Source organism: Cucurbita maxima, unplaced genomic scaffold (assembly GCF_002738345.1).
Source record: "Cucurbita maxima cultivar Rimu unplaced genomic scaffold, Cmax_1.0 Cma_Scf00006, whole genome shotgun sequence".
NCBI classification, from domain to species: domain Eukaryota; kingdom Viridiplantae; phylum Streptophyta; class Magnoliopsida; order Cucurbitales; family Cucurbitaceae; genus Cucurbita; species Cucurbita maxima.
Window position 1 is genome coordinate 2,082,031 of NW_019272022.1, and position 27,828 is coordinate 2,109,858.

General features: G+C 38.3%; 6 protein-coding genes across 10 annotated transcripts; 3 read left to right on the top strand and 3 right to left on the bottom strand.

Annotated features, from left to right (window-relative positions):
• The first annotated feature begins 2,022 nt into the window (after positions 1–2,022).
• On the top strand, positions 2,023–6,534 carry LOC111480582 (purple acid phosphatase 18-like). The gene is made up of 5 exons (XM_023125702.1): positions 2,023–2,291; positions 3,356–4,024; positions 5,615–5,803; positions 5,892–5,980; positions 6,141–6,534. The coding sequence occupies exons 1-5, from the start codon at positions 2,130–2,132 to the stop codon at positions 6,346–6,348; spliced, it is 1,317 nt and encodes a 438-aa protein (XP_022981470.1). The 5' UTR covers positions 2,023–2,129; the 3' UTR covers positions 6,349–6,534.
• A 628-nt stretch (positions 6,535–7,162) lies between these two features.
• LOC111480711 (protein FATTY ACID EXPORT 5-like) lies at positions 7,163–9,822 on the top strand. The gene is made up of 3 exons (XM_023125886.1): positions 7,163–7,491; positions 9,158–9,245; positions 9,539–9,822. Exons 1-3 carry the CDS (start codon positions 7,293–7,295, stop codon positions 9,609–9,611), a joined length of 360 nt encoding a protein of 119 aa, XP_022981654.1. The 5' UTR covers positions 7,163–7,292; the 3' UTR covers positions 9,612–9,822.
• A 1,283-nt stretch (positions 9,823–11,105) lies between these two features.
• On the bottom strand, positions 11,106–15,166 carry LOC111480552. Its single transcript, XM_023125662.1, has 8 exons — positions 14,656–15,166; positions 13,789–13,929; positions 13,344–13,709; positions 13,016–13,261; positions 12,353–12,445; positions 11,756–11,956; positions 11,203–11,669; positions 11,106–11,158 (listed from the first exon to the last, which is right to left on the bottom strand). Exons 1-7 carry the CDS (start codon positions 15,130–15,132, stop codon positions 11,454–11,456), a joined length of 1,740 nt encoding a protein of 579 aa, XP_022981430.1. The 5' UTR covers positions 15,133–15,166; the 3' UTR covers positions 11,106–11,158; positions 11,203–11,453.
• A 1,273-nt stretch (positions 15,167–16,439) lies between these two features.
• On the bottom strand, positions 16,440–22,259 carry LOC111480520 (microtubule-associated protein TORTIFOLIA1-like). 3 transcript variants are annotated; one of them, XM_023125614.1, is made up of 5 exons: positions 21,197–22,259; positions 19,988–20,179; positions 18,482–18,581; positions 17,762–18,384; positions 16,440–17,693 (listed from the first exon to the last, which is right to left on the bottom strand). In XM_023125614.1, exons 1-5 carry the CDS (start codon positions 21,905–21,907, stop codon positions 16,641–16,643), a joined length of 2,679 nt encoding a protein of 892 aa, XP_022981382.1. In that variant the 5' UTR covers positions 21,908–22,259; the 3' UTR covers positions 16,440–16,640. The 3 variants fall into 3 exon arrangements, with proteins under 3 accessions (XP_022981382.1, XP_022981379.1, XP_022981380.1); XM_023125611.1 differs by having other exon boundaries at positions 17,762–18,414; XM_023125612.1 differs by having other exon boundaries at positions 17,762–18,405; positions 21,197–22,258.
• Positions 22,260–22,393: 134 nt separating this feature from the next.
• Positions 22,394–24,776, top strand: LOC111480697. Of its 3 annotated transcripts, none has more exons than XM_023125868.1 (2): positions 22,394–22,667; positions 23,838–24,776. In XM_023125868.1, exon 2 carries the CDS (start codon positions 23,952–23,954, stop codon positions 24,456–24,458), a length of 507 nt encoding a protein of 168 aa, XP_022981636.1. In that variant the 5' UTR covers positions 22,394–22,667; positions 23,838–23,951; the 3' UTR covers positions 24,459–24,776. The 3 variants fall into 3 exon arrangements, with proteins under 3 accessions (XP_022981636.1, XP_022981635.1, XP_022981637.1); XM_023125867.1 differs by having other exon boundaries at positions 22,394–22,638; XM_023125869.1 differs by having other exon boundaries at positions 22,394–22,581.
• A 64-nt stretch (positions 24,777–24,840) lies between these two features.
• Positions 24,841–27,426, bottom strand: LOC111480629 (chloroplastic lipocalin). Its single transcript, XM_023125777.1, has 5 exons — positions 27,212–27,426; positions 26,523–26,646; positions 25,883–26,116; positions 25,350–25,640; positions 24,841–25,238 (listed from the first exon to the last, which is right to left on the bottom strand). Exons 1-5 carry the CDS (start codon positions 27,283–27,285, stop codon positions 24,960–24,962), a joined length of 1,002 nt encoding a protein of 333 aa, XP_022981545.1. The 5' UTR covers positions 27,286–27,426; the 3' UTR covers positions 24,841–24,959.
• Positions 27,427–27,828: the final 402 nt, after the last annotated feature.

Genomic DNA, 27,828 nt, shown 5'->3' on the forward strand with positions numbered 1-27,828 from the left:
AAAAAAAAAAAAAAAAAAAAAAAAAAAAAAAAAAAAAAAAAAAAAAAAATCAATAAAAAACAAACGATCGAAATAAGTTATGGATTTAAACAATCCAATAGAACGGTCAAGTTATGGATTTAAACAATCCAATAGATAGGGGTGTACATGATCGGGTTGGGTTGATGGATTTTTTTTTTACCCAGTACAGAAGTCCCAGTGAGTTAGATTGGTAACCTAACCCAACTCGAAAATTTAGTTTAAAGGCCTGACTTTGATGGAATTAGAAAGTGACCACTATTTTAGGTGTTAAAGAATTCATGGTATTTGATTGGTATTGCACCCGGGTGGTTTTAATTTAGGACAAATACATCATTAACGTAAATTTCTTAATATATTTTATATATTTTTATTTGGCTCGGGTCAACTCTAGGGTTTTGTCTCATAAACCCGAAACCGAACCGAGTCAGTTCGGGTTTAGAAAAATGAACCCAAACCAACTCGAAAAGCTAATCCAACCCAACTTTTATAATTCGGGTTGGGTTGGTCCGGGTTGTCAGGTTGAATATAGACCTGATATGAATCAAGAAACATCAATCATACAATATACTCAATGAAGATGTGAAGAAAATATTGTTAAAATTATCAAAAGATATTTCAATTCATGTCCTATCGAAGAAGAATGAAGTTTCATGTTATAAATTTTGGGTGAATTACAATTTAGAGTAATTGAGAGTTATTATATTTCATTAATATATTTCAAGACTTTTTATTTACTTTAGGTTACGATTATTAATTATGGCTATTACAACTCTTCAAATGTCTTTAGTTTCATTTTGAGACTATATAAAGCAATGTAGGTTGTATTTGTAAGTAGACTTCGGAAAAAGATAGTTTTTCTTTAGCCAATGACTAAGTTTATTTACAATTCTACGTAGTTTAAGTTGCATGTAGAATCATTCAAACTCGACATGATCAATCTTGCTTGTGGAGTGATTCGAATCTCAATCAAGTGTTTGAGATATTTGATCAACAAGAATCATTCAAGCTAGACATGATCGATCTTGCTTGTGAAGTGATTCGAATCTCAAACAATATTCTTGTTTTGAGATATTTGATCAACAAGATAATCTGAATCTTACTCTTATACCGATTACTTATTATATAAGACCCCTACTAATAGAGGACAAAAAATAGTATTATTTTAATATTTAATATATTAAAATAAATATATCACATTAAAATTATATTTAAAGATCGTAAAATATGTCCAGTTGAATGTACTTTTTGTAATTACTTTAATATTCAATATATCAAAAGTTTTTATATTTAATATATTAAATATTTTTATATTTATATATTAAATATTTATTTGAACCTTTTAATTTTCTTTTCAACTAAATTAATTATTTAATTACTATTATAAACTAGAAATAGAATCGTATGAACAATTATAATACAAAATTTATTAATTAAATTCTTTAATTAATTTAAATTTTATTTAATTATAGGTCACGGTACTCTAAACCTAAAATTTTTATAATTACAATTTGGTCAAGAGTGAATCATGTATCTCCCAAAAGAGATGGATTACTCTCATTCGAATATAGTTTCAGTTCATCCATGTAAGAGCTCAAATCTACACCTAACAACATATTGTCCTCTTTGTGATTTCTCTCCCAGACCTCTCTTCCACACTCTATGAAGAATGTTTTGTTCTCTCTCCAACTAACATGAGATCTCACCATCTATTACCCTTTAGAGATTCAGCTAAAAACATTTGTTCTTCAATCGATGTGTGATCTCACCGTCCACTCTCTTTGAAGCTAGCTGAGAGTACTTTTTCTTTTCTTCTGTTCAATGGAGGTGAGATATGACAGTATATGGTTTACTCAGTGTTTTAATTTAAAAAAAAAAAAAATTACTGGAACTTTTGAAGATGTTGGTTCTGTTTTTCATGGCGCGGGAGGTTCGGGAATGGAGGAAAAATCTGGAACTTTTACTTTACAAACAAAAGACAAATGGAAATCTTTTGACAAGTTGCTGTTCTTTTCCCATACACAAACAATTTCAAAAAGGTGCGGTTTCATCTCTCTTTAATCATTATTCTCAAGATATTGCTGGAAGCAATCGAACGCACTCGCGTGACGATGGAGCTCATGCCCAATCTAATGCTCTTCCTCTTCCTCTTCCTCTTCCTCTTCCTTTCAATCGTCTCGACTTTCAGCGCTGAATCTGATTATGTTCGTCCTCAGCCCCGCCAAACTCTGCATTTTCCACGGAATCCGAAATCATCTTCTCAACCTCGGCAGGTTTCATTTCCATTTTGTTGAACTTTCTTTGTGATTTTCTATGGAAACGATTGAGATTTCATTGTTGTTATATCATATTTTTGAAGTCTCATTGTGAATCCATGCTTGATTTTGCATTAGTTCGTTCCTTCTAGGTGAATCGAATTCTGGTTGCCTTTTCCTCAATTTACTCGGACCAGTTGAATCTTGGTATCTGCTATGCTATCATTTCTTTGTTACTGAGATATTTTAGTTGCCTTTCTATGCTTGGTGTTCATTTTTCCTGGATTTGGCAAATTTATTGTTCTTCCTGGTGAAAAAAGAAGAACAAATGATTAAATATAATCTAATCTATTAGCTTATGCTTTTAGATTTAGCAAAGGGGGTATCAAAACAAGAGGTTCGATAAAGCCCTTTTAAGATTGATGATCATTTGTTGAATTTTGTACTGGTTTTCAAGTCTAGAAGTAAAGAGAAGGCTAAGAATATGATAAATGATTGTGTTCCAAGTTGGTTGGGGAGGAGTATAAAACATTCTTTATAAGGAGTGAAAATCTCTTCTTAGCAGATGCGTTTTATAAACCTTGAGGGGAAGCCCGAAAGGGAAGACCCAAAGAGGACCATATCAGCTAGCGGTGGAATTGGGCTATTACAAATGGTATGAGAGCCAGACACCAGGCAATGTGCCAGCGAGGAGGCTGAACCCCGAAAGGGGTGGACACGAGGCGGTGTGCCAGCAAAGACGCTGGACCCTGAAGGGGGGTGGATTGTGGGGTCTCACATCGATTGGAGAAGGGAACGAGTGCCAGCGAGGACGCTAGGCCTTGGAGGGGGTGGATTGTGAGATCCCACATAGGTCGAGGAGGAGAACGAAACATTCTTTATAAGGGTGTGGAAACCTCTCCCTAGCAAACACGTTTTAAAAACCTTGAGGGAAAGGTCGAAAGGGAAAGCTCAAAGAGGACAATATCTGCTAGCGGTGGGTTTGGGCTGTTACACAACCTATCAACCGAAGCTTTTAGGTTCAGTCGTGATTTAACACGTTTGAGTTGCATTTGCGTGATGTATTGCACTATTCCTTGTAGGTGCATATCTCGCTAGCAGGGGACAAGCATATGAGGATCACATGGATTACTAATGATCATTCTGCTCCCTCTTTTGTTGAATATGGGACATTACCTGGAAACTATACTTCTGTTTCTCAAGGAGAGAGCACCTCGTACACTTACATTTTGTACAAGTCAGGAAAGATACACCACACAGTAATTGGGCCTCTAGAGGCCGGCACAGTTTATTACTACCGATGTGGTGGGGAAGGCTCTGAGTTCCAGCTGAAAACTCCTCCTTCCCAGTTGCCAATCACTTTTTCAGTGGCAGGGGATCTGGGCCAAACTGGATGGACCAAATCAACATTAGACCACATTGATCTGTGCAAATATGATGTGCTTCTACTTCCAGGTGACCTATCCTATGCCGATTACTTGCAGCATCGGTGGGACACGTTCGGTGAGCTCGTGGAGCCTCTTGCGAGTACGAGACCGTGGATGGTAACTCAAGGGAACCATGAAAAGGAGAGCATAATTCTATTTAAGTCTCCATTTGACTCGTATGATGCAAGATGGAAGATGCCATTTGAGGAGAGTGGATCGAGTTCGAATCTCTATTATTCTTTTGAAGTTGCTGGAACTCATGTGATTATGCTTGGATCGTACACTGATTATGATGAATCCTCAGATCAATATGCATGGTTGAAGGTTTGTAAACTTCTGACTTCCTTTCAGATTGAATCTTTTACTAGTTGATAATGAATATGGAGTGAGAGAGTTAACCAGTTGAGAGAAAACTGTTTAATGCCATTGAAATAACTCTTTAGGTGAGATTCTACCACTATTTCAGAATAGAATTAATTCTAATTCTTTTTGAAGTACAGGAACAAATAGTTTAATTAGATTGGAATACTGATTGAGAAGAGTTGGGGAGGAGAACGAATCATTTTTTTATAAGAGTGTGGAAACCTCTCCCTAACAGTCACATTTTAAAAATCTTGAGAGGAAGCCCAAAAGGGAAAATCCAAATAGAACAATATCTGCTAGCGGTGGGCTTAGACCATTACAAATGTTATCAGAGCCAGACACCGAGCAATGTGCCAACGAGGAGGTTGAACCTCGAAGGGGGATGAACATGAGGTGGTGTGCCAACAAGGATGCTGGGCCCCGAAGGGGGTAGATTGTGAGAACCCACATGAGAACAAAACATTTTCTTACAAGTGTGTGAAAACCTCTCCTTAGCAAACACGTTTTAAAAACTTTTAGGGGAAGCCCGTGTTAGACGAACACGACTCTCCACAATGGTATGATATTGTCCACTTTGAGCATAAGCTCTCATGGCTTTGCTTTGGGCTTCCCCAAAAAGCCTCACACCAATGGAGAGTGTATTCTTAGATTATAAACCCATGACCATTCCCTAAATTAACCGATGTGGGACTTTCATCATCCAACACCTCCCCTCGAACAAAGCACGCCTCCCCTTAATCGAGGCTTGACTCCTTTGGAGTCTTAGTCATTTTTGACTGCCTTCGTACCTTTGAGGAGGCTTGACTCCTTTTGGAGTGCTTTGTTCGACATTTAAGGATTTGTCAATCTATTGACACGGCTAAGTTTAGGGCATGGCTCTGATACCATGTTAGACGAACACGACTCTCCACAATGGTATGATATTGTCCACTTTGAGCATAAGCTCTCATGGCTTTGCTTTGGGCTTCCCCAAAAAGCCTCACACCAATGGAGAGTGTATTCTTAGATTATAAACCCATGACCATTCCCTAAATTAACCGATGTGGGACTTTCATCATCCAACACCTCCCCTCGAACAAAGCACGCCTCCCCTTAATCGAGGCTTGACTCCTTTGGAGTCTTAGTCATTTTTGACTGCCTTCGTACCTTTGAGGAGGCTTGACTCCTTTTGGAGTGCTTTGTTCGACATTTAAGGATTTGTCAATCTATTGACACGGCTAAGTTTAGGGCATGGCTCTGATACCATGTTAGACGAACACGACTCTCCACAATGGTATGATATTGTCCACTTTGAGCATAAGCTCTCATGGCTTTGCTTTGGGCTTCCCCAAAAAGCCTCACACCAATGGAGAGTGTATTCTTAGATTATAAACTTTTAGGGGAAGCCCGGAAGGGAAAGTCTAAAGAGGACAATATTTGTTAGCGCTGGGCTTGGACCGTTACAAAGTTTAGGAAACTTTTTAACACGATTATATGAACACTAGTAAATAATAATCAAAGTCTACGGTAAATGATTGAGCTACAGGACTGAGATATTTTTTTGTTCAATAGGCTGATCTTGCAAAGGTGAATAAGGAAAGAACACCCTGGCTAGTAGTGTTATTCCATGTGCCATGGTACAACAGTAATAAAGCTCATCAAGGTGAAGGTGCAAGCATGATGGCAGCCATGGAGCCATTGTTATATGCAGCTGGTGCAGACATAATAATTTCTGGCCATGTCCATGCTTATGAACGCTCGGTATCTTCTCTTCGTCCTATTCGAACATTTGATGGGTTGCTTTTTCTCCTCTACTATTATCCTTTGATTCATGATCACTCTATGGCAGAAACGTGTGTATGCTGGAAAATCTGATCCTTGTGGTGCTGTGCATATAACTATTGGCGATGGAGGAAACCGAGAAGGTTTAGCTCACAAGTAAGGAATCACTTAACACAAACTTAAAAGTTCAAAGACCAAATAAACACAAATTTAAAAGTCACATACTTAATATTAAATGATAAGGGACGACATGTTAAAGCAAATGTATAGTAGACCAATTTGGTTCGAGTTTTATTGTGTTGGTTGTATTCGATAGGTACATTGCACAGCCTGAATGGTCGGTGTTTCGAGAAGCTAGTTTCGGGCATGGGGAGCTGAAGATAGTGAATTCAAGTAATGCATTTTGGAGTTGGCATAGAAATGATGATGATGAACCAGTGAAGTCTGATCAAGTATGGATAACCTCATTGGCAGCCTCTGGTTGTGCTGCTGAGAAGAACCATCAACTGAAGAAATTCACATGAAGTTCCTCTCGGCTCCATTGTCAATAGTTTGTGTGAACATATATATACATATACATATATATATGTTGTATATATATATGTATATGTATATATCACCCTAGTTACATATAATTTGATATATTTTACCAAATTACAAATTTAGTCAACGTGTCGGAAGAACTTCGAAATTTAACTTTTGTTGTTAAAGTTTATAGAACCTCATAAATAGTCTCGATAGTTTGATAAAACCGTTCTAAATAGTTCAAATAAATTAAATTTTAATTTTTAAAGAGTTAAATTACAAATTTAGTTTTTGCGTGTGAATTTTCAAAATTCTTATATGTTTTTTAATGGGTATTTAATATGTTTTAAAAATATTAAATTTTTATGAAATTAATTATTTATTAAATAGAAATAGAAATTTTATGTTTAACACCTCTTAATTTTAATTTAGTATTTTAATTTTTATTTTATTTTTGTGGAAGATTTATGTTTTTTTTTTTAATGAAAATTTATGCACTAAATTTATAATTTTAAAAGTTATACAACTAAATTTGTAATTTAATATTTTTAAAATTTATAAATTGAAGGTTAAAATTATATTAGACATAAAAATTTAATTTTATATCTAATAAATTATATAATTGTTTTTTTTTTTAAATTAATATTAGATATAAAATTAAAAATCTATTACACATTTTAAAAAATAAACTCGTAATTTATGGACTTTTGGGTGAAGATAGGCGAGGGTAATCATGACATTTTGAAGATAAGATAGGGGTACTATGGTAAAATATGTTGATGGCGTGTGGACAGTCAATTTTGACCTGTGGCGTCCCACGCGCCATATAGCTGATGAGGAAATTGAGAAGAACTGAAAAATCCTCCTCATTCCTCTTTGATCTGTGAAATTAGAGACGAAATCACTCAGTTTCTGACATTCTCGGAAACCCCAATCGGGAACGATGCATGATTTCTGCTTCACTATTCCTTATGGATTGATTTTGGTGGGTGGTGGCATTTTTGGCTACCTCAGGAAGGGGAGCACAGCGTCGCTGGCTGGAGGTGTGGGTATTGGATTGGTTTTGATTCTAGCAGGATATTTGAGCCTTGGAGCTTTCAAGAAGAAGAAGAACTCCTACCTTGCTTTGATTCTTGAAACAGGTATTTGGTTTTGAAATTCTCGTTTCCATGTTCGACTGTTCGTGTTTGATCTTGTTTTTTGTTCTTCTGGGGTTGAAGATCTTGTTTTTTGTTCTTCTGGGGTTGAAGATCTTGTTTGAAACTAGTGATCCTGCTAGTTTTCTCTATTATAGAACCTTGATCAATCGGATCCTCTCCTCTCAATATGTTACTTCGTTTCGGATTTCCTTTGTGATGTTTTAGTGTTCTTGTTTCTGCAAACTAGAGACGCTTATATCGTGAGGTTTTGGCTGTTTAATCTATACTGATGTAATCGATTATACCATACATTTATATGTAACCTCTGGTAAATAAGTTACGAAGTTCTTTTTGTTTCGATTCCTATTACTGTTCTGTTCTTCAGCTAGCTTAAATTGTTAAGAAGGCCGCAACACACCATGCTTAGACATGGCATATGGACATTTCAAAACATGGTTGGCTTTCCAGAACTTGAGAATTGTGGGGAACTGATGTAAACCATATATATTTCTTGCGTGTGTGTCTGTAAAATAGTTAAGTCTGAAATGATTCAGATCCGTTTGTTTAAAGCAAGGGGAAAGTTTCCCAGTTAGGATTTGTGCCTTCTAAGTGTTGGTTCTTCAGAAGACACAATCTCTGTCTGCCCCTCCTTGTTTTTCTTCTCTATTGTTCAGCCACTCTGATGGATCTCTCCTCGAGAAGCTCGTTACGTTTTCGAAACCTCGATCCTAGAAGGAAAATGAATGAAGAGGCCTTTGAGTGGTGACTAATTCAAAAGTGGGAAAATCGTTGTAACCATCAAAGGTAGCTGAAGCTGGAAGTGTGGCTCTTGGCTATTCTCTTTAAGACCTTTGTTTGTGGATTTATCTGAAGGTAAGGTGGTGATTCCTTCAAAATTGTGCAGGATTATGTGGAAGAGCAATAGCTCGAAGAAGATTTAAGTCTTTGTTTGGAGACTTCTTGATGTAGTCTGTGTAAGAAGGAAGAGGACACTTGTTCCTTTGGTGTCCCCTTTTGCTTAATCTTTAGATCAAGCTCTTGAATCTTTTTGCCTCAGCATGATCTTTCCTATCGACCCTATGAAGATTTGTCTTTACTGCTTTGCATCATCTCCTAATAAAGAAGTCTAAAATCCTCCTTGTTAATATGACTAGATTGTTCTTATGGAGTGCTTTGCAAATTCTTTGGGGTGAGTTGATTCAATTTACGTCGTTCAGGAGCATTCTGTTTTGGTAATGCTACGATGAAAAGTTAACAGACCTCTTTGTGTAACAACTTAAGCCCACTGCTAGTAGATATTGTCCGCTTTGGACCGCTACGTATCACTGTCAGCCTCACGATTTTAAAACACGTCTACTTGGGAAAGTTTCCACACCCTCCTAATGAATGCTTCATTCCCCTCTCTCCAACCGATGTGGGATCTCACAATCCACCCACCTTGGAGACCTAATGTTCTCGTTGGCACACCGCTCGGTGTCTGGCTCTGATATTATTTGTAACAGCCCAAGCCCTACATTTGTGCCTACTATAGGCAGCTTTTTGTAATTCCTTGGCTTTTGGTTATTTTCCTTCATATATTTCATTCCTTCATTGAAATTGGTTTCTTATATTAGAAAGGAAAAGAATGGTAGCCATAAGGGTAACAATGACATAATTTGCCTTGAAACAGTATGTGCCACTGCGCTCACGTGGGTTATGGGACAGCGATATTTGCAGACTTCTAAGATCATGCCGGCTGGAGTTGTTGCTGGAATCAGGTAACACGATCGTCTTCTTCGTCTAAGATCATTCAAGCCATGCATTTCTTTTGACTGAAACTAAACCTTTTCTTCTGCTGTTTACATCTCAATCAAAAGAACATAGCAATGCTGTATATAGTATAGTTTTTCGTTGGTTACTTTCTCCATATCCAAACTCATTTCTGGATATCCAAACTTGAAGTGCTTTCTAGAACTCTGAAGTCACCTGGTTTTATGTATGACACAAGGTCAATATTTGAGGTTCTTGGAGCTAATACATATTTTACACTTCCGTTTTGTTATTCTTGCAGTTCTCTCATGACTTTATTCTACTTGTACAAGCTCGCAACTGGTGGCAACCATATTTCTCCCAAGGCTGAGTGATGATTTCGATTACTTACTTTGATACTTGATATAGAAAATGCATTGGATCACACGAAAAACTCGAACGATGTTTTAATGCACTGATTTGCTGTTTATTGCTAACTCTGTGAATGTTGACATATAAACTGAATGAATGTTCGTTAGTGATTATGAACAAGTTGGGGTTAAAAGCTTACAGAGTTCTTGTTTCAAGTATATCGTGTTTTATCGGCTGAGCTCTGAGTTGTGATGTCGCTTCACAAGTCTGTTCTTTTACATGTGTTCTTACTTTGGAATCAAATTTTCTGGGAAATGTTTGGATTATATTACAAGTTTTAGTTTGTTCTCTTTGCCTCTGTCATTAGATTTATAGCTCTGAATCGAACTTGCTGGTTGCTGAAGAATGAATCTTGCTGATATTTTCACATTGTGGATTATATTTTACAAGGTTTTTTAGGTAATGATCTGGTTGTTCGTCTTTTTTCAAATATGCAGAGGATGTACCAAAACACTGTTTGAAACCTTTAATTTGGAGGGAACTAAGATAGCATGAGGACAAGATGTAAGGTTCTTTAGATGTCGAAGAATCAGGATAATTGTATTTGCTTGTGAGTGGGTTTAAAATCACTTTTAAATTCGGTTCTTGAACTTTCTAAGATTTATGAGTTTCACTTTTAATAGAAAAGGAAACCTTAAACATGTTACTCATTTCATCGAGACGGTACACGAGGAGATCTATTGGTCAAACAACTCGTACAAACATTGAAGGGGAACGCCTTCAAACAAGTACACTAACTTGGTTAGGACCTATTTGTAGCACAAAACTAATACGTAGCACGTTTGAGCTCACTACACTAGACAATAAAAAGGTAAATTTGTTGTCAATTATATAAATCGTTAGAAAACCGTTAGAAAATCATGAATCTCGAATGATAAAAATTAACACACCGAACTATTTGTAATCGAAATGTGTATTCAAGGTATGCATCGGGGACTTTTGTACATCTTTCAAGGTATGAAGCCTCACACCTTTAAAGAATTAGCAACTCGTGGCCATAATATGAAGCTTAATATTGCTAGTTATCGAGATAAAGACATTTTACTTTTAAACATAAGAAACAAATGAAATGATATCGAGGTGACTTCAAAAGAGCCTATGGTTATCAGTACCATCCTTCTCAAGTCGTCTATAAAAGAAAAAACACGACGAGAAAATGAAAGCTGTTTGAATGAAATAAAAAGAAAAACTATTTTTTTCTTAATCATGTCATTCCTAACATGTACGAACATCTATTGGGCACACACAACTGACTGGAGTTCCAAAGTGTAAGTGGCTAAAAGAAATAGAAAAAATCAATGTTCTCAACTACTAAAGATATTCTCGAGTCGTCGGTCACTTAATGGAGAAATATTTTGTCCTAAAAAACGAACCCCTTGGAGTCTCAAGAGATTAATATGAAAGAAAGACGAACACCGTGGAGTAAAAATTGTTCGGTGAAGCAAACAGTGATAAAAAGATTCACAATAACATCCCTTCATCATTTTAACAAATCTTACGGATGAATGATCTGATCAAGATGATGAGATAAAGATATGGGCATTTACAAATGATCTGATCATGATAAAGATACGAGAAGCTGACAATTGAAGTCATCAGACATACTTGAAACACGAAACAGACGTGCATTCCTCATGATCTAAGGCATATGATCATCAAATTAACAGCTATTTTACATTGGGAATCGTGTTTAGTGTATTTACAGTTCATATTATTAACCTTTAGCAGCTACACTGATGAACTACTTAAAATCATCAAATATTCTACACAGACTACCCAGAGGAAATCAAATTTTCAGGAGGTTTCTAGCAATTATTTGGACGGTAATACTCAGTTGGAAGAGAAGGGCACCTTTCGTTCATATTATGATAGGGATCGATGCTATTATAACCCGGTAAATCCATTCGATACTTTCCGAGAATCTGGCAATATGGAAGCTTGACATGATCCCCTCCATGACACCACTTCGGAAGGCGACTCGAATTGTTCTCGTAAAAGTTGAGAGTATATGCATCTTTTAGCTGCATTTTAGATGGATAGAACATCAAACACTCAAACCACATTCAAGCAGATAAACAACATTAGCCTCACTAATTCTGTAACTTACTGTGAATTCTGTAACTTGAATTGAGTTTGCGAGTGGTCCGAACAGCCCAGCCGCTTTGTACATTTCAAGGACAAAAGCAACACAAGATGCTGATTTCCCGTCGGCATAGATCCAATCATCCTGTTCAGGAATAGCCAGTAGTTCGCCAAAAGATGATCCTTGCTTTTCAACTTCAACTAGAATCTCGGGAAGGTCAAGATCCTGCAACGAAAAGAAAACGACTAAACATATTCAACTCCACGACGTGGAATACATGCTCCGATGACGAAGGAACAAGATCGATTGCAGTTAGAACAACTTCAACTAGAATTTGCTAGCTAATACTTGCTCAGTTCCTAAACCCATCTAAATTTGACTTATTTAAGGTAATAACAGTTAGAACGAAGGAACAAGATCGATTGCAGTTAGAACAACTTCAACTAGAATTCGATACCTCATACTTGCTCAGTTCCTAAACCCATCTAAATTTGACTTATTTAAAGTAATAACAGTTAGAACGAAGGAACAAGATCGATTGCAGTCATACTCCGACGACGGCTAAACCTAAGATTTCTTATAAAAGCTTTTTCATTTTAACTAGACAAGCATTATAGCTACCTTTGTTCCAAGTCGTATGTTCAGAGCCTCATTCCACAAGTTCGCAGCAAGGGTTGGCCGGACTTGTTTCCATATTGTCATAGCGGAAGCAACCTGTAGTCCAATGCCAACAATCAAAGTCAAAGAATTAAATGATCCTTTATGAGGAGCCATACTGATTACTGAGAGCCAAGTTAAATATTAACGTCCTTAAGAAAAGTTTATGGGCATCCCAAAAAAAGCACAAAAAGAAAGGGAATCGAGCTAAAAAAACATCCTCCAATCAAGTTAAATGAGATCTAATGGGCAATTACGTCATTTGTAACGGCCCAGGCCATCGCTAGTAGATATTGTTCTCTTTGAGCTTTTCCTTATGGGCTTCCCCTCAAGGCTTTAAAATGCGTCTACGAGGAAAATGTTTCCACACCCTTATAAAGGGTGTTTCGTTCTCCCCCAACCAATGTAGGATATCACAGTCATCGAAGCCCACAAATGGATATTCGGTTTCAATTTACACAATCCCTTTTTAGTCACGTTGATAGGATGGCAATCATTGGACTCTAAAACAGTACAACTAGGAATTAACATGGTATCAGATGGGCATCCAAGGGAGGTGGATGCATCATTACTAACAGGTCCAAACCTTGAGATGAAGAAAACAGTAAAATAAGTAAATATTTATACCAGATGGGGATCCAAGGGAGGTGGATAGTTTCCATGTGTGGTATCAATCCAGCTAAATATCAAGTTATGATATCCATATGGTTTCCCGACCATGCTCCTTACATACTCCCACGCCGCCGTCTCGTTTAGCTTTGCCCGCAAGTCGGGATGCAAGGGAAGAAACGCAATGTGGGGATTGGACGAATCGTTGTTGAGTTCGTAGTCCCACCACTTATCCCATGGCAAAACATCAATAATATCATCCTCCTGCAAGAAGATTAAGAGCACACATTTGTAATCTTTGGAGAACTCACAGTTATGTCAAACAGATTAGGATTCATAAACATACCACTCCATTTCCACGCCCAGATTCAGCAACCCACAGCTTTCCTTCAGGGTCCCTTAAGCAAACAGCAGAATGACCAGCATATGATCCAGTAACCCACTTCTGCAAAGTCTCAAAAGCGCCCCACGGACCGCGAATTTTGGATAGAGCTAAAAAATCTCCAGATTGAATATCATCAACATTAACACTTGTAGTCCATGGACGAGGACGTTCCTTAAATGTAGCACCCATGTGATTCTCAAGAAATTTGATATTAGATTTCTCGCCGTAGTCGGTCGTCGAAAACAAAGGGAGCACATCAAACAATGCTTGAAAGGTTTTCAAAACCCCAGCTTGCAAAAGGAAAATCGAAACCCCTGCCTTTTTAACCTGATTTCAGAAGAAACAACCAAAGTTTAAAAGGAAGTGACTTAGTTTAAGAAAGTCGTCTTGTCAACGAGCAACTTACGTATTCAAATTCTTCCTTTCCTTCCCATTCTGCAATCTCAAGAGTATGTTCTCTGGCCAGGAAATAGTAATCCCACGTCACACGGTATGGAGTAGCGAAGATATAAAAATCCATACACGTCCAACTGTGTGCATCATTCGCCTGCATACGACATAGACTAATTGTTGAAGCTGCATTAAACTTGCAACTGGCAGTCATATCCTTCAAACATGCTAGAGGGCTGCAACAACAAGATAATACTAATAACAGCTAACTCTTTGTTATTTGGCTAATCACTATCGTCCAAGCCCACTGCTAGCAGATATTGTCTTCTTTGGGCTTCCCTCTTTCGGGGTTCCCCTCAAAATTTTAAAACGCATATGCTAGGGAGAGGTTTCCACCCTTATAAAGAATGTTTCGTTCTCCTCTCCAACCAATGTGCGATCTCACAATCCACAACCCGAAACCAAATATCAAAAAACACACAAACAAGCTTTTAAGATGAACTTAGTTTTCTATAAAGATCGAACAGAAAAAAACAAATAAATGAAGGATTGCCAGGGCATCCACAGCTCATAAAAGCACAAACAAATAATCCAAAGAGAAAAAAATCTCGAGCTTACGAACTGCTATCTAGCAAGATAAATGATACGGATCATATAAACTTCGAGCTTAATTCTTCCAACTTACGAACTGCTATCAAACTTATAAATCAATCAAGAACTCACAAACTCAAATTAGGTTTATCTTATCGAATTAACGGCCCTACACTGTCGGGAAGCAGAAATTCAGCTACAATACAATGAACAAACAACACAAGATTTTGTCCAAATCTCCTAATTGATATCAAAAGCACAAAATCAAAACTAAAACAAAGCTCGTATCGACCTTTATATGGAGCGTACCACCGCCATATTCAGAGCCAGACTTATTATGAAACTCCAACCACGCAGAGTTGTTATAGAAGCAAGACCCTTGCCACTGAATAGAGTTCTCAGGAGACGAGACACTTCCGACGAAAGCGGGAAGAAGATCGGCGGCGTTGTTGAGATAGTTGAGAATCGGCCATGAAACCTGACTGGGTAGTAGCGGAAGCACGTCGCGAGGGTCAAACAACGATTTCAGGGCCAGGGATTGCGAAGGAAGAAGAAAACCCACGATGGAAACAAGAAGAAAAGTTCTGGGAATCGAAGAACACGAAGAAGCCATGGATGGAATATTCAAGAAATTAGGGGAAGAGAGTAATTTGAAGAAAGGAGTGAAAGAGATTGGCAGATGAAGCACGCAATGGGTTACAAAAGATTGGGAAAAGCGATTACGCAATTTTTCATTTGATTCTTCAGTCAACCATTGGCTTTGATTCATGTGATAATCGGCAAAATTTTGGAGATTATGTTATGATTATATGAACTAATGCCGTAAATGGGTGGAGCTCAACTTATAACATTGCTGGTTAAAAACAGCTCACAATCATAAGCATAACCAAACATACCTCCAACTTGTCGTGATTCATATCAGTTCATGGTTTAACGTTTTGATTCGATCAACTAAAAAATAAGGTTACAATCCAACTCAACTCTATCCTACTCCTAAAATTATAACTGAATTTATAAATGTTTAGTTGTAAAATTAAAATTTATGTAAGTGAAGGGAAGATCGTTATAGTCAACCTCAATATCGTTTGACCTTTGCCTCTCTCTCGGAAAAATAAATTAGAATTATTATAATCCTTTGCTTTGTTTTTGTCTCTACCTCGATTCTTTGTGATTAGAACAAAATAAATTTGCACAAGTCCAGAAGCTCTTGTCCTGATTCATTCCCGAACTATTAGTAGGGTGACCGTTTGAAATTTTGACTTTGACACGTAATAGTTGACTTCCTTTATTCATCAAGGTTAAATACTCTTATAAATCAGTCACATATTATTTAATATTATTACAAAAATAATTTTCATGTATTAAATTTATAATTTAATAGTTTAAATAAATAATAATAATAATTTATTTCAGAAAACAATATTCACCACTAAAATAAAATTAAAGTCAGAGTGACACAGCGGAGCTCTGATAGAGATAGGCCTCTGTTATTAAAAATTAAAGTCAAATATTCGTTTTTTAAATTTATATTTAAAATTAAATAATTATATTTATTAAAACTGTGAAAAATAGTTTTAAAAAATTATTTTGATTTTTTCTATAGACTTAAATGTTTATAAATTATTTTCAAATCTAATAATAAAAAAGCGTCATTGATTTATCTTAACATAAAGACGCATAAATTTAACGGCAGGTAATTTGATTTCATGTTCTCTTGAATTGATGTTGTCGTTCGTACATGAGACTTTTACCTTTATACAGAAAAATGTTAAACGTGTCGAAGTATTTAAAAAATACTCAATACGTGACCTCATTGGTAAGGTCGAAAAATACAATCATATGCAATCATGTTTCATGGTGAAACTACTTTCCATGACTATCTACTAGACTCTACTTTTTTTTTCTAGGTAAGTTGGCTAAACACGGTTCATGCACGTGTTCATGAACCTACTAGGTGGGCTTTTAAGCGTACCCACTAGATCTGACTGAAGGCTAGCACATGCTCACATTTACAAGCGTTGGTGCAGTTAATACCTATATCACGCCAAATTAAACTAATATTTGAAAACTTATTACTAAATCCACTCGAAAATATTATTTTTTTATCGATTTGAGTTATCATTTGCACTAGCTTCAACTAAGAGAAACGTCAATTTTTTTGAACAAAATTAGTTAAATGCTAACACAAAGCAATCATAGCTCGAAAAATCCGATGGGTAGAGGGTAAGAACTAAGGCATTTGTGACTCGATTTTCGGGTTTTAGTTTCCATGATACCCTATTGAAGTTGTCCAATATCAATTCTCCAAGCAGAGGCCAACTGTGACAAAAGTTGATGAGGTGAAGCTCCTTCCCAATCTTCAGGAGGTTCCATTGTTGAAGAAGCTTCATGAAAATTCAACAACACTTGTTTCTTCACTTTCATAGGAATCCCCAAACATTCACCTCCATTCTCCGTAACTATTTCTACCAACTGTTGAATCCAACATAAACATACGTCGAACAAGTTCAGCTCGACTACAAATTGTCCCACAGCGCACAAGATCTCGATGGCTGTCTCGTTTGAAACTCGGTCGACCACAGGACCGGATCTTTCCATTAGCTTTATGAGCAAGATGTCGTCCCCTGTCGACAGGACTTCAGCATATGCTGTGTCCATATCACCTGCCTGGAAGGCATCCATTGCATTAGTCCATGAACTCCATACGGGATCTCGTTCTCGACTGGCATTGTCGTCTGCAGTCAGTTCGGGAATCGCCACGTTTGGAGTCCTGGATACTCCGTTGTCTTCCCCGGCCACCCGAATGGCTTCTAACGTTGCTTCGTCTTTTGATGCTTGCCAAACACTTCTAGCAGATGGCCCCTCACCAAGTCTTTTATCCCAGGCTCTTCTGTTACCACCTCCATTTTGGTCGCTTTCCTGTTCTGATCTAGATGACCTATTGTCGATACCGCCATCTAACGGTCTCTTAGAGCCCATCTGCCCGTTTCTCGACACGTAAGCTGGATAATCTCTAGCATCATTCACATCAGGTCTCCATCCAGCATTCCTTCCTCTCATGTTTGAACCAGTTCCTTCTGGTTGAATGAACCTCTCTCCGAACGAAACTCTCCCATCATTATTTCGTCCAAACTTCGCACCGGGGTAGTCCGAAAAACCACTATACTTGCCTAAATTCCGACCAGACGATCCTTCAAATCCTAGAGCAAAATTACCTCTCCGGTTTGATGATACGGATAAATCACAGGCCATGTCTTCGACAACCCTCTCGAGACCACGTACTCGATTTTCCAAAGTGATCATGCTATCATGAGAGCCTCCCATGAAATCCTGAGATATAGAATGCATCAAATATCTATATCGAATTCGAGAACTAACCCCACATATAACATATGTACCTGCAACATGTTCATCAAATGTGCCTGTTGTCTCTCCAGCTGCAATAGTTGCCTCTGGATAGCAGACCAACTTCCTTTGAAGTCCGAACGGGCGCCTGAAGCTTCCCGTTGAGATATATCGTCAATTTGATCGTTCACGTTGTATGCTCTTGTTCTGGCGTCTCGTCCATTTATTTTCCCCTCATGCCACTTATCATAGTCCTGCAGCTTAGAATGAGAAGCAGTTTCGCCTCGTTCGGAGACTCGAAACTTGTTGAATGCTCTCTGAAAATCATCAGAGTTGTTTTCAACACGATTTGATCTTCTCCCAGCATTTGCATCATCTGACTCCGATTTCTCATCATTTGCGTTCGAAGAACTGGCGTGTCTCCGAGGAAGAACCACCTCCACGGGCAAATCCCCGGACCCTCTAGTTTCAAGTTTCTGAAAGAACTCTGGATTCAACTCTTTGTCAGTTAAAGCAGGTACTTTCTTCTTCAATATTACAGCTGCTTTATCCGAAATACTACTGCATTTGGTTTTCGAAGCTGAATTTGTAACAGGAACGGAATCCTCGGGTTTATCTTTGTCCAGTGACCGCGCTCCCGGAGGGGAATTTGCACTTTTAAGGTCGGATGACTGTGCTGGTTCATGGTTTTCACCATCTGAAACATTTATAGCAAGAAAATCACATCAAAATGGAACAAGAGTAAGAGGAGACCAGGGAAAAATAAGGTACACCTTGAGATGCATTCTGGATTTCTGCAGCTCCATCTGTTTTCCCACCAAGTTTTTTCCATAGCTGTAGTGCCTCTGTCAAGCTATCCCGAACAGGTTTTATCTGTCAAAATAAACTGGGTACCATTACTCGAACATCATATATGCTCTAAATGCCTTTTCCAGGACCTCGAGCACCTTTCCTCGGATAACTCGAGTTCTTATCACCAGGGCCACGGGAAAAAATCGCCCGAAATGTGAACTAAAGAGATCTGTAAACCTCATTCCATTACAATCAGAAACCGCCATTGTAACGCCTCAAGCCTACCGCCAATAGATATTTTCCTTTTTGGGTTTTCCCTTCCAGGCTTCCCCTCAAGATTTTAAAACGCGTCTGCTAGGGAAAGGTTTCCACACCCTTATAAAGAGTGTTTCGTTCTCCTCCCCAATCGATGTGGGATCCCATAATCCACCCCCTTCGGAGCCCAGCATTCTCGTTAGCACTCGTTTCCCTCTCCAATCGATGTGGGACCCCCCAATCCTCCACCTTCGGGGCCAGCATCCTTGCTGGCACACCGTCTTGTGTCCACCCTCCTTCAAGGCTCAGCCTCCTCACTGACACATCGTCCGGTGTCTGGTTCTAATACCATGTGTAACGGTCCAAGCCCACCACTAGCAGATATTGTCCTTTTTGTGTTTTCCCTCCCAAGCTTCCCCTCAAGGTTTTAAAACGCGTCTGTTAGGGAGAAGTTTCCACATTCTTATAAAGAATGTTTCGTTCTACTTCCCAACCAATATGGGATCTCACGGCCATGCTTTCTAACCAAATACCCATAGAAAGGCCATTGATGCCAATCATCCAAAGAATTCAACTTTATCTTTATAAACAGCAGTCAAGCAGCCACAAAAATATGACCAAAAGCTTCAAGTTCAACTTCTCTAACGGTAACAACCCAAGCCCACCGCTAGCAGATATTGTCCGCTTTGGCCCGTTATGTATCGCCGTCAACCTCACGGTTTTAAAACGCATCTACTAGGGAGAGGTTTTCACACCCTTATAAGTAATGTTTCACTCCCCTCACCAACCGATGTGAGATCTCACAATCCACCCCCCTTGGGGGGCCAGCGTCCTTGCTAGCACACCGTCCGGTGTCTAGCTCTGATACCATTTGTAACAGCCCAAGCCCACCACTAGCAGATATTGTCTCCTTTGAGCTTTCCCTCAAGGTTTTAAAACGCGTCTGCTAGGGATAGAGGTTTGCACACCCTTATAAATAATGTTTTGTTCTACTACCCAACCATGCTTTCTGACCAAATACCCCATAGAAAGGCCATTGATATCAACCATCCAAAGAATTCAACTTTATCTTTATAAACAGCAGTCAAGCAGCCACTAAAACATGACCAAAAGCTTCAAGTTCAACCTCTCCAACTGTCTCACCACACACAGATTTGAAAAGTTCATGTATAATAAAGCTTAAACAGAGATAGAGCAGGGTGAGTGAAACACAAATGGAAGTAAAAAGTTACCTTGTCGAAACGGCAGGCCTCAAGTACTGCCAAAGTGGCGGCACCTCCATCTGTGATGACATTGCTTGAATGCAATGCTAGAGCACTTAGTGCATCAGCTGCTGCCTTGCGTGTTGCCCAATCAGTGCTCCCAAGCAACTCATGAATGCTTGGTAGCAAATGTTCTAAGCTCTGTTGTCCAATAGCACCAACCTAAAACAAGTTCCACGAGCCTATTAACATAATTCATTATTGGTTTCTAATATAAGGTAAAAAATCCATCAGTAGATATATTCAAATGAGCATGTTTCTTGTAATTTTTCTTTTGCCTCTTTGGTTTCTAATATTACTCTTTTGCCTGTTCATGATTCTTTGGTGAAAATATAGATAGTTTTATGAAATCTCACATCAGTTGGAGAGGAGAACGAAACATTTCTTATAAGGTTGTGGAAACCTCTCCCTAACATACGCGTTTTAAAACCGAGAGGCTGACAACGATATGTAACGGGCGAAAGCGGACAAAATCTGCTAACGGTGGGTCTAGGCGGTTACAAATGGTATTAGAGCCAGACACCGAGCGGTGTGTCAGCGAGGATGTTGGGCTCCAATGAGGATGTATTGTGAGATCTCACATCGGTTGGAGAGGAGAACGAAACATTCCTTATAAGGATATAGAAACCTCTCCCTAACAAACGCGTTTTAAAATTGTGAGGCTGATAGCAATACGTAATGGGACAAAGCGGACAATATCCACTAGCAGTGGGCTTGGACTGTTACAAATGGTATTAGAGCAAGATACCGAACGGTGTGCCAGCGATGACATTAGGCCCCAAGGGGGGTGGATTGTGAGATTCTACATCAGGTGGAGAGGAGAATGAAACATTCTTTATGAGTGTGTGGAAACCTCTCCTTAACATACACGTTTTAAAACTGTGAGGCTAATGACGATACGTAATGGACCAAAGCGAACAATATCTAGTAACAGTGGGCTTGGGCTGTTACAAGTTTGTTCATCCTTTTCACATTCAAGTGACAGATCTTGATATCGAACTCAACTACGTTTCTAAACAGCATGCTGCTAACTTCATCAGTTCTTCATGAATCTAAACTTAACTATCAAAATACTAACACCCACCTCTAAATATCATCAGTTCTTCATGAATCTAAACTTAACTATCATACCATGATGCAAACATCAAGAAAATCAACTCTACACAGAGTAAAACGAACCTGTGATAGATTGGATACCACAGGAAGGAGTGAAGCCTTTGCCAAAAAATTGGGATTGTTGAGCAACTTACAGATCCTGGGGCAAAGCTTCTGAAACGCCGTGATGGGCGGACTAGCCGCACTCTCCACCATCTTAGCCATACACAATGCAGCACCAGACTGAACCACCTTGTTCTGTTCTCCCATTGCCTCATACAGAGGCTTAACAAACAATGCAACAACAGAGCCAAGACCACCATTATCACCGCCAGAACTATCCTCTTTCAAGTACTGCGCCGACAGTGCTCCAATGGCATCTCTACACGCCTCCTTCACACCAGAATCCGAATCCTTAACCCTCCTTATAATGTGGGCTATAATTTTAGTCAAATGGGTCGAAGTAGAATCGCTATGAGTAGCACAAACAACCGTTAGAAGCCGCAATGACTCTTTCTTCACAGCGGGTTTAGGGTCAGCAGAGGAGTCGTAGAGGCAATTGAGAAGCATAGGAATAGCTTCCGGGGAAATGGACTGGACAATTTTCTCCAGGTCTTCAATGGCGATCTGGTGGGTATCTCGATCGGAGAGCTTAGAGAGAGCGGTGAGGATTCTTTGCTTGAGTTCAACCATGGCGAGATGGGAAGACAGAGAAGAAGCCGAGGATCTTGATATGGGTAGCGACTGATTTGGGGGTTTTGAGGGTTTCGACGACTTGGGTGCTTGAGAACTCATTTTGATGAACAACAACAATGGCGGAGACTCGTTCAAAGCATCAATGTAGGTTAAGGAACAAGAAGAAGAAAATTAGCAGGATTCGAATTGGGTCAGCAATCAAAGTTGAAATGAGAGCTAAACCCACGAAGCTCTTTCGAATTGAAAGCAAAAACGAGACCTATATGACTGTTTTAACTGCTTTTTCCCGCAAGATTCAAAGTTCTTATGGATAATTCTACAAGAAATGGCCCGACTAATGCCAAAATCATAAGACCCACTAAGCCAAACGGAGTTGTTGATAATGGGAAGCGTTAATTAAGGAAGAACAACAACAGAAATGGAGATGGAAAGTGGAAACCACGTTCATATTCGTGTTAGGAGTTCATAAATTTATTGGAGAAATGTCTATATATTTGGCTCACTATATATTATAATGCAAAAATCAACCACAAGAATGATTAACTAATTATTATTACTTTATTTTTTAAAAAAATAAAGAAAAAAATGAATTTTTACATTTACAAAAAATGGGAAAAATGGATATTACGAACGTAAAAATTGTGGCGAAAGCGAGGAGGATAACCCAACTTTTTTCAAGCCGAAAATTGCAGTGAGGTTCACGTTTTAGTGTTTACCAACTTGAGATCTCAATCACTCAAGAACACCCACCTCTGATTTCCCCTGTTTTTGTGGTTCGTTTCGTTTTTCTTCCCTTCTTGGCTGCGGATTTTGCTGATATTCTCTTCTGGGTTTGTTCTATTTCTCACTCTCATGATCGGTGAAGTGTTTTTTCTCTTGATTTTTTCAGTTTCTGTTGATTAATAGATATCGATTATGATTCTTTTGGGGTTTCTTTTGTTCTTGTGAAGTGATTTATGGTTTGATTCTTTCTTCTTTGGCACATCTTTTGAATGGTTTTGGTGAGTAACCTTTTTTGGTGATTGAAGCTCACTAACTATGGCTGTTGATGTGATGTTGATGTATTTTAGAGAGGCTCCTAAAGCTTAATGGAATGATACCAATTGTGGGTTTCGTTTTTGTGGATAACTCCTAATCTTAATGGAATGATACCAATTGTGTGGGGCAGGAGGATGTTTTCCCATGAAACTAATGCCTTATGGATAGCAAATATGGCTTCCTTCCTATGTATAGATGCCACTTTTGTTCGGAATGGCGCCTACCTATTTCAGTGAAAATGTGTGAGATCTCACTTCGGTTCGAGAGGTAACGAAGCATTCCTTATAAGGGTGTAAAAACCTCTCTCGAGTAGATACATTCTAAAACCTTGAAGGGAAACCTAGAAGGGAAAGCTCGAAAAGAATAATATCTGCTAGTTGTGGGATTGGGTTGTTACAAAATGATCCTCGTTATTTGCATCATTTGCTTGAGTTTATAACTTTTTTGAGTTTCGGTAGGAGAAATGAATCGTGTTCGTTAATGGGAGGTTTGATAGATTCGAAATAGATCCTTTTGTGAATGCTTTTCTAACCTCTACCATCTTTTCCTTACCAAAAAAAACTCCCCCATTTCTGGATGAGGGGCCTTCATTGTTGTTTCATGTTAGCTGTTTGCTTTTCTAGAAACAGTTTAACCATTCCATTCTGTCACCGTCACTCTTTGTACGCCCACATTGGATATGGACCGAAATGTCTCACGACATTCTAAACCCAACTCACATATTGCTTTAATAGACGAACAGTCTAACTCTTGGAACATACTACATTCTGCTCCTTCAGTTTCTCTGTCTTCTGGTTTTCTCCTCCCTGTATGATTCTCTGATGGATTGATTATGAAATTGATATTTCTGATCTTCAAGTAGAGCACAGATTTCATGCTTAACTTCAAGTATAAATTTATCCGCTCATGAGTCACCAAGTCTCGCACAGCTCTAATCAGTAGGATCGCCTGTGTTACGATCAATTCTTATCGTTTGCTCTCTTTTTTTCAGGAGAAGATACACTAGCAGGCTGTCAGATTACTCGAAACCTTGTCGTTTTTCACGGCAAGTCTCGAAGGTGTTCCTCTTCCCTCGTGGGAGATTCTTGCTCACTTGACATAAAACATGGTTCTAAAACCGCAATCTACCAAAGGTGGCGGAGGATCCATCAAGGTTGGAGCGACCGGAACGATTAGTTCGTTGATGACAAGGGAATTAGAGACGATGAGATCCGGCCCCAAGAAGTTGGTCACTTCCAAAAACAAATGTTCATCAGCTACTTCAGCTAGTTCATCTGCTGCTTCCATTCCTAAAAGATTGCAACAAACTAAATCATTTGATGAGGTAAACAATGGTAGAAGATACAGTACTGTTAATAGCAGAAGTTTTGGGAACTCTCATAACACTACTAAGGCCGCTGGTTCGAGGGATGTCCACCGGATACCAATGCTTGGTTCTGATACTCATGCAAATGAAAATGGCTATAGAGACAAACCAGAAAGGAAAGGACTTAGAGCAGTTGCAATTGTGGACGTAAAGTGCAATAACCCTGATAAAGCTTGGGCTAGCCGTCCTCTATCAAGTCGACTCCGAAAACTCGGGTTTTCGAAGCTGTCTGAAACCTTTGCTTGACTCTTCAATGAGCATTGCAGACCTATAGGCTGCTTTCTATCAGAATCTTTTTAGTTTTCAGGTTTCAAATGATGTATAGAAGGATCTGTAAGGGAGGCTGTGAGTCTCATCGGTCGACCCGAAGTCGACAGTTGATTGCATTATAGCGCATCAAACTCGTGCCCGGGTGGGTTCGAAAGAAAGCTAGCTTGGTTTTGTTATTTGACATGTTAGATGGTAATTTGTTCTCTTCCCATATTTTCATGTATGACGTCAACTTATAGCTCACCTAGTTCAAATATTCAATCATGAAGTCAGAAATTCGAATCGTTTTATCTCTACCTGAATCTTTATTCATATTATTCTCGAGTTTTCTCTAATATGATCGATATATCCAATGAAATGCTAGCAACAGTCTTACCACCTTTACTTGAATTTCATTTAAATCAATCACCAATGATTAATGAGGATTGAATCGTGATCAGTTTCTAACACAGAGCGCTCAATAACTGAGCCACAAAACTACTTGAAATAGAGCTCTAAAAGCTTTTTGAAAGTATCAAATACACTAGTGAAGGGGTTGAGTGCAATAGGAGCATCTAGCCCAAGATCTGGAAACTGGTTTGTCAAAGCCTGTTGCATTCCAGACATTGACATCATTGCAGCTAGCTGACTGTTTGACATTACTTCACAATCTTGAGGAGTGTCCTTGATTTTACTTGGATCATACCCGAAATTCGCCAAGTACGACTTGTACTTCTCTATGAATTCGGGTCCCGGGTTCGGCGTTCTTGAATAGATCTGTTAGATTTTGTGTCCAAAAGAATCAAACAAACAGTTTAAATAGAAGATGGGCAGCGTTGCTGCTGATCATGTTTCAAAACTCAAGAACAGAAGCAATTTGAAATTTACCTGAACAAAACTAAGGTCTTTTGCACCAGAAACTAAAGCAAAGTTGTCATAATCAGTTGCAATGACATCATACGGCTCCTTAGGGATAAATGGCAATGTTGGAAAGCGCAGGTAACATTTCTCCTTGATCATCTCCCGGTTTTCCAGCTCGGTTGCGTTTTTCTGTAGATCCTCCTCTGAAAGGCACTGAACTCTTCCTCTTATCCCAGTTATATATCCGTCCGGGCTTCCATGAACACAAAAGGTATCTACTTGTATCGCCGGTGTTGCCATATCAAATGTGTATACACCCTGCATAAGTATGGTTGCTATTACTAAATTGACTAAACTGAATCATATGGCTGTTGGACTGCAATTGATTGATAATCAACATCATTCGAATGAGCGATTAAGTTCATCGAAAAAGCCTTGTAAGGTCACGGTCGTACATTGACCAGTTAAGTCAAGTTCATCTATATCATTCGATCAGTTGGTTCCAATTCCAAGAGATGGGGAAACTAAGCCTATACGCTACACCAACCAGTCAAGCTCACCTGGGTGCAGTGGCAGTCTTCCTGACCTTGTCCAGCAAATCCGCGTTTAAGTGAAGCAACTTCGAACCATCTTCCAGAGTACCTAACAGGATCGAAATTTTTTGCTGTCATCCCTCTCATCATCATCAATCTCCCTCCTCCATCAGAATCACTCTCAAACGGAGGGCTTGCAGTATTCTCTGCACTTGCAAGCTGGTAAAAGATTTCGTGACGAGATAGATCGGCTGAGATAGCCTGATCAAGAAACCAGTGTAAGAGACAGGACGCTTCGGTTCTATACATAAAGTTCATCACATCATTTATATCTTCAAGCATTTGAAACTATTATTGTGTCGAGGATTGTTGGGAGGGAATCCCACATTGGCTAATTTAGGGAATGATCATAGAATTATAAGTAAGAAATACATCTCCATTGGTACGAGACCTTTTGGAAAAGCCCAAAGCAAAGCCAATGAGAGTTTATGCTCAAAGTGTACAATATCATACTATTGTGGAAAGTCGTGATTCCTAACATATTGCACATAAAGGACCAATATAGTATGAATCAACTGGACTGAATCTCATGGAATCAAAGCTTTTAAGCGGAATCGTGACTACTATGCTAACGTTATTCTTACAATAACATCTTCCATTGACTAACCTGGTTTGGTTGAGTGAGGAATATCAATGAAGCAGCAAATCCAGATAGTACATGCTGGGACACAAGCTTTCTTAGAGGAGGTTGCTCAATATTGTTTTTCAATATTACTTTGCTATGCATTCCCCTGTATGAGAAAAGAGAACAAAAACCATTTGAAAAAAAGAATTCGAGAAACGAATCAGTAGATGATAGAATGGATCATCAATTTGTTTGAACCAACAGTCATGACCAGAATGCTGAGAGCGCTACATTCCCAACCACCTCATGATTTTAAAAAGCATCTACTAGGGAGAAGTTTCTATACCCTAATAAGGAATGTTTCGTTCCAACTCTCCAATTGACTAGGGATGTCACAGAACCGTCTGTAATCAATGAATTTGATCACCCAACTGAATGCAACCACAGTTCTAAATAACAATTCACTTCTCATTTTCAAAACCTAAGAAAGAACTTCAAATTCTTGTATTAAACCTGTATATTCTAGATCAAATTATAGTCCAACAATCCAAACCTGGTTCGAAATTTCCGAATGCCAACACAAATTCCCGAAAAACACGAATACAATTACAATTAAAAACGAACTCAGACAAATAAAAGCAGAACTAAACACAAATCCAACCTCCCTCTAAAACACAAGAAACTGCAAAGATTAATAGAGACAAGATGAAGAATATGGAAAATTATGGTACCTGACGGAGGTAGGAGGAGAAGAACAGCACTGGAGAAGAAATGGGGCTGATGAATGGAGAAGAATCTGCACCATTTTCCAATTAGAATGCTCTTTTTCCGCCGAGTTTCAAGCTTCCTGTGAGAGCAATTTGTCAAACATCGCCATTTTTGTTGCTTTGTTCTGCTCGAGCCTTCATCAACAGTCGATCAAAACTCGAAAATATCTCGAAACACGGCGCCGTATTGAAGCTCGTGTTGTGATTTTCAAACTTTTTCTAGAACAAAAACACCCACACAATTTTGTATTTGTCCAAAAAAAAATACATACATACATACATACATATATATACATACATACATATATATATATACATACATACATACATATATATATACATACATACATACATATATATATATATATATATATAATTTTACTTATAATATTAGATTAAAAAGTATCCTAAAATTTTAAAAATAAATTACCTTTAAAAAAAATAAACTCAAAAAATGTTTTTACCATTAATATTTGAACGAAAACTATTTTTCAATTTTTTTTTATTGTGAATATTTTTAAAATATGTTTTTTTCTTTAAAAAAAATAATAAAAGTTTTTTTTTTTTTTTTTTTTTTTTTA

Bases quoted from the DNA above. Each gene is read 5' to 3' on its own strand.
- LOC111480582 (XM_023125702.1), top strand. From the start codon at position 2,130: ATGGAGCTCATGCCCAATCTAATGCTCTTCCTCTTCCTCTTCCTCTTC. The intron at 4,025-5,614 runs GTTTGTAAACTT...TTTGTTCAATAG, and splicing joins ATCAATATGCATGGTTGAAG to GCTGATCTTGCAAAGGTGAA. The intron at 5,981-6,140 runs GTAAGGAATCAC...TGTATTCGATAG, and splicing joins CGAGAAGGTTTAGCTCACAA to GTACATTGCACAGCCTGAAT.
- LOC111480711 (XM_023125886.1), top strand. From the start codon at position 7,293: ATGCATGATTTCTGCTTCACTATTCCTTATGGATTGATTTTGGTGGGT. The intron at 7,492-9,157 runs GTATTTGGTTTT...GCCTTGAAACAG, and splicing joins TGCTTTGATTCTTGAAACAG to TATGTGCCACTGCGCTCACG. The intron at 9,246-9,538 runs GTAACACGATCG...TTATTCTTGCAG, and splicing joins GGAGTTGTTGCTGGAATCAG to TTCTCTCATGACTTTATTCT.
- LOC111480552 (XM_023125662.1), bottom strand. From the start codon at position 15,132: ATGAATCAAAGCCAATGGTTGACTGAAGAATCAAATGAAAAATTGCGT. The intron at 13,930-14,655 runs GTCGATACGAGC...TGTCGTATGCAG, and splicing joins GTGGTACGCTCCATATAAAG to GCGAATGATGCACACAGTTG. The intron at 13,710-13,788 runs GTAAGTTGCTCG...TTCTGAAATCAG, and splicing joins GAAAGGAAGAATTTGAATAC to GTTAAAAAGGCAGGGGTTTC.
- LOC111480520 (XM_023125611.1), bottom strand. From the start codon at position 21,907: ATGAGTTCTCAAGCACCCAAGTCGTCGAAACCCTCAAAACCCCCAAAT. The intron at 20,180-21,196 runs GTTCGTTTTACT...AACTTGTTTTAG, and splicing joins TGGTATCCAATCTATCACAG to GTTGGTGCTATTGGACAACA. The intron at 18,415-18,481 runs GTGTACCTTATT...TTCTTGCTATAA, and splicing joins AATCCAGAATGCATCTCAAG to ATGTTTCAGATGGTGAAAAC.
- LOC111480697 (XM_023125868.1), top strand. From the start codon at position 23,952: ATGGTTCTAAAACCGCAATCTACCAAAGGTGGCGGAGGATCCATCAAG.
- LOC111480629 (XM_023125777.1), bottom strand. From the start codon at position 27,285: ATGGTGCAGATTCTTCTCCATTCATCAGCCCCATTTCTTCTCCAGTGC. The intron at 26,647-27,211 runs GTACCATAATTT...TTTCTCATACAG, and splicing joins TCTCCTCCTACCTCCGTCAG to GGGAATGCATAGCAAAGTAA. The intron at 26,117-26,522 runs GTTAGTCAATGG...TTTCTTGATCAG, and splicing joins TCCTCACTCAACCAAACCAG to GCTATCTCAGCCGATCTATC.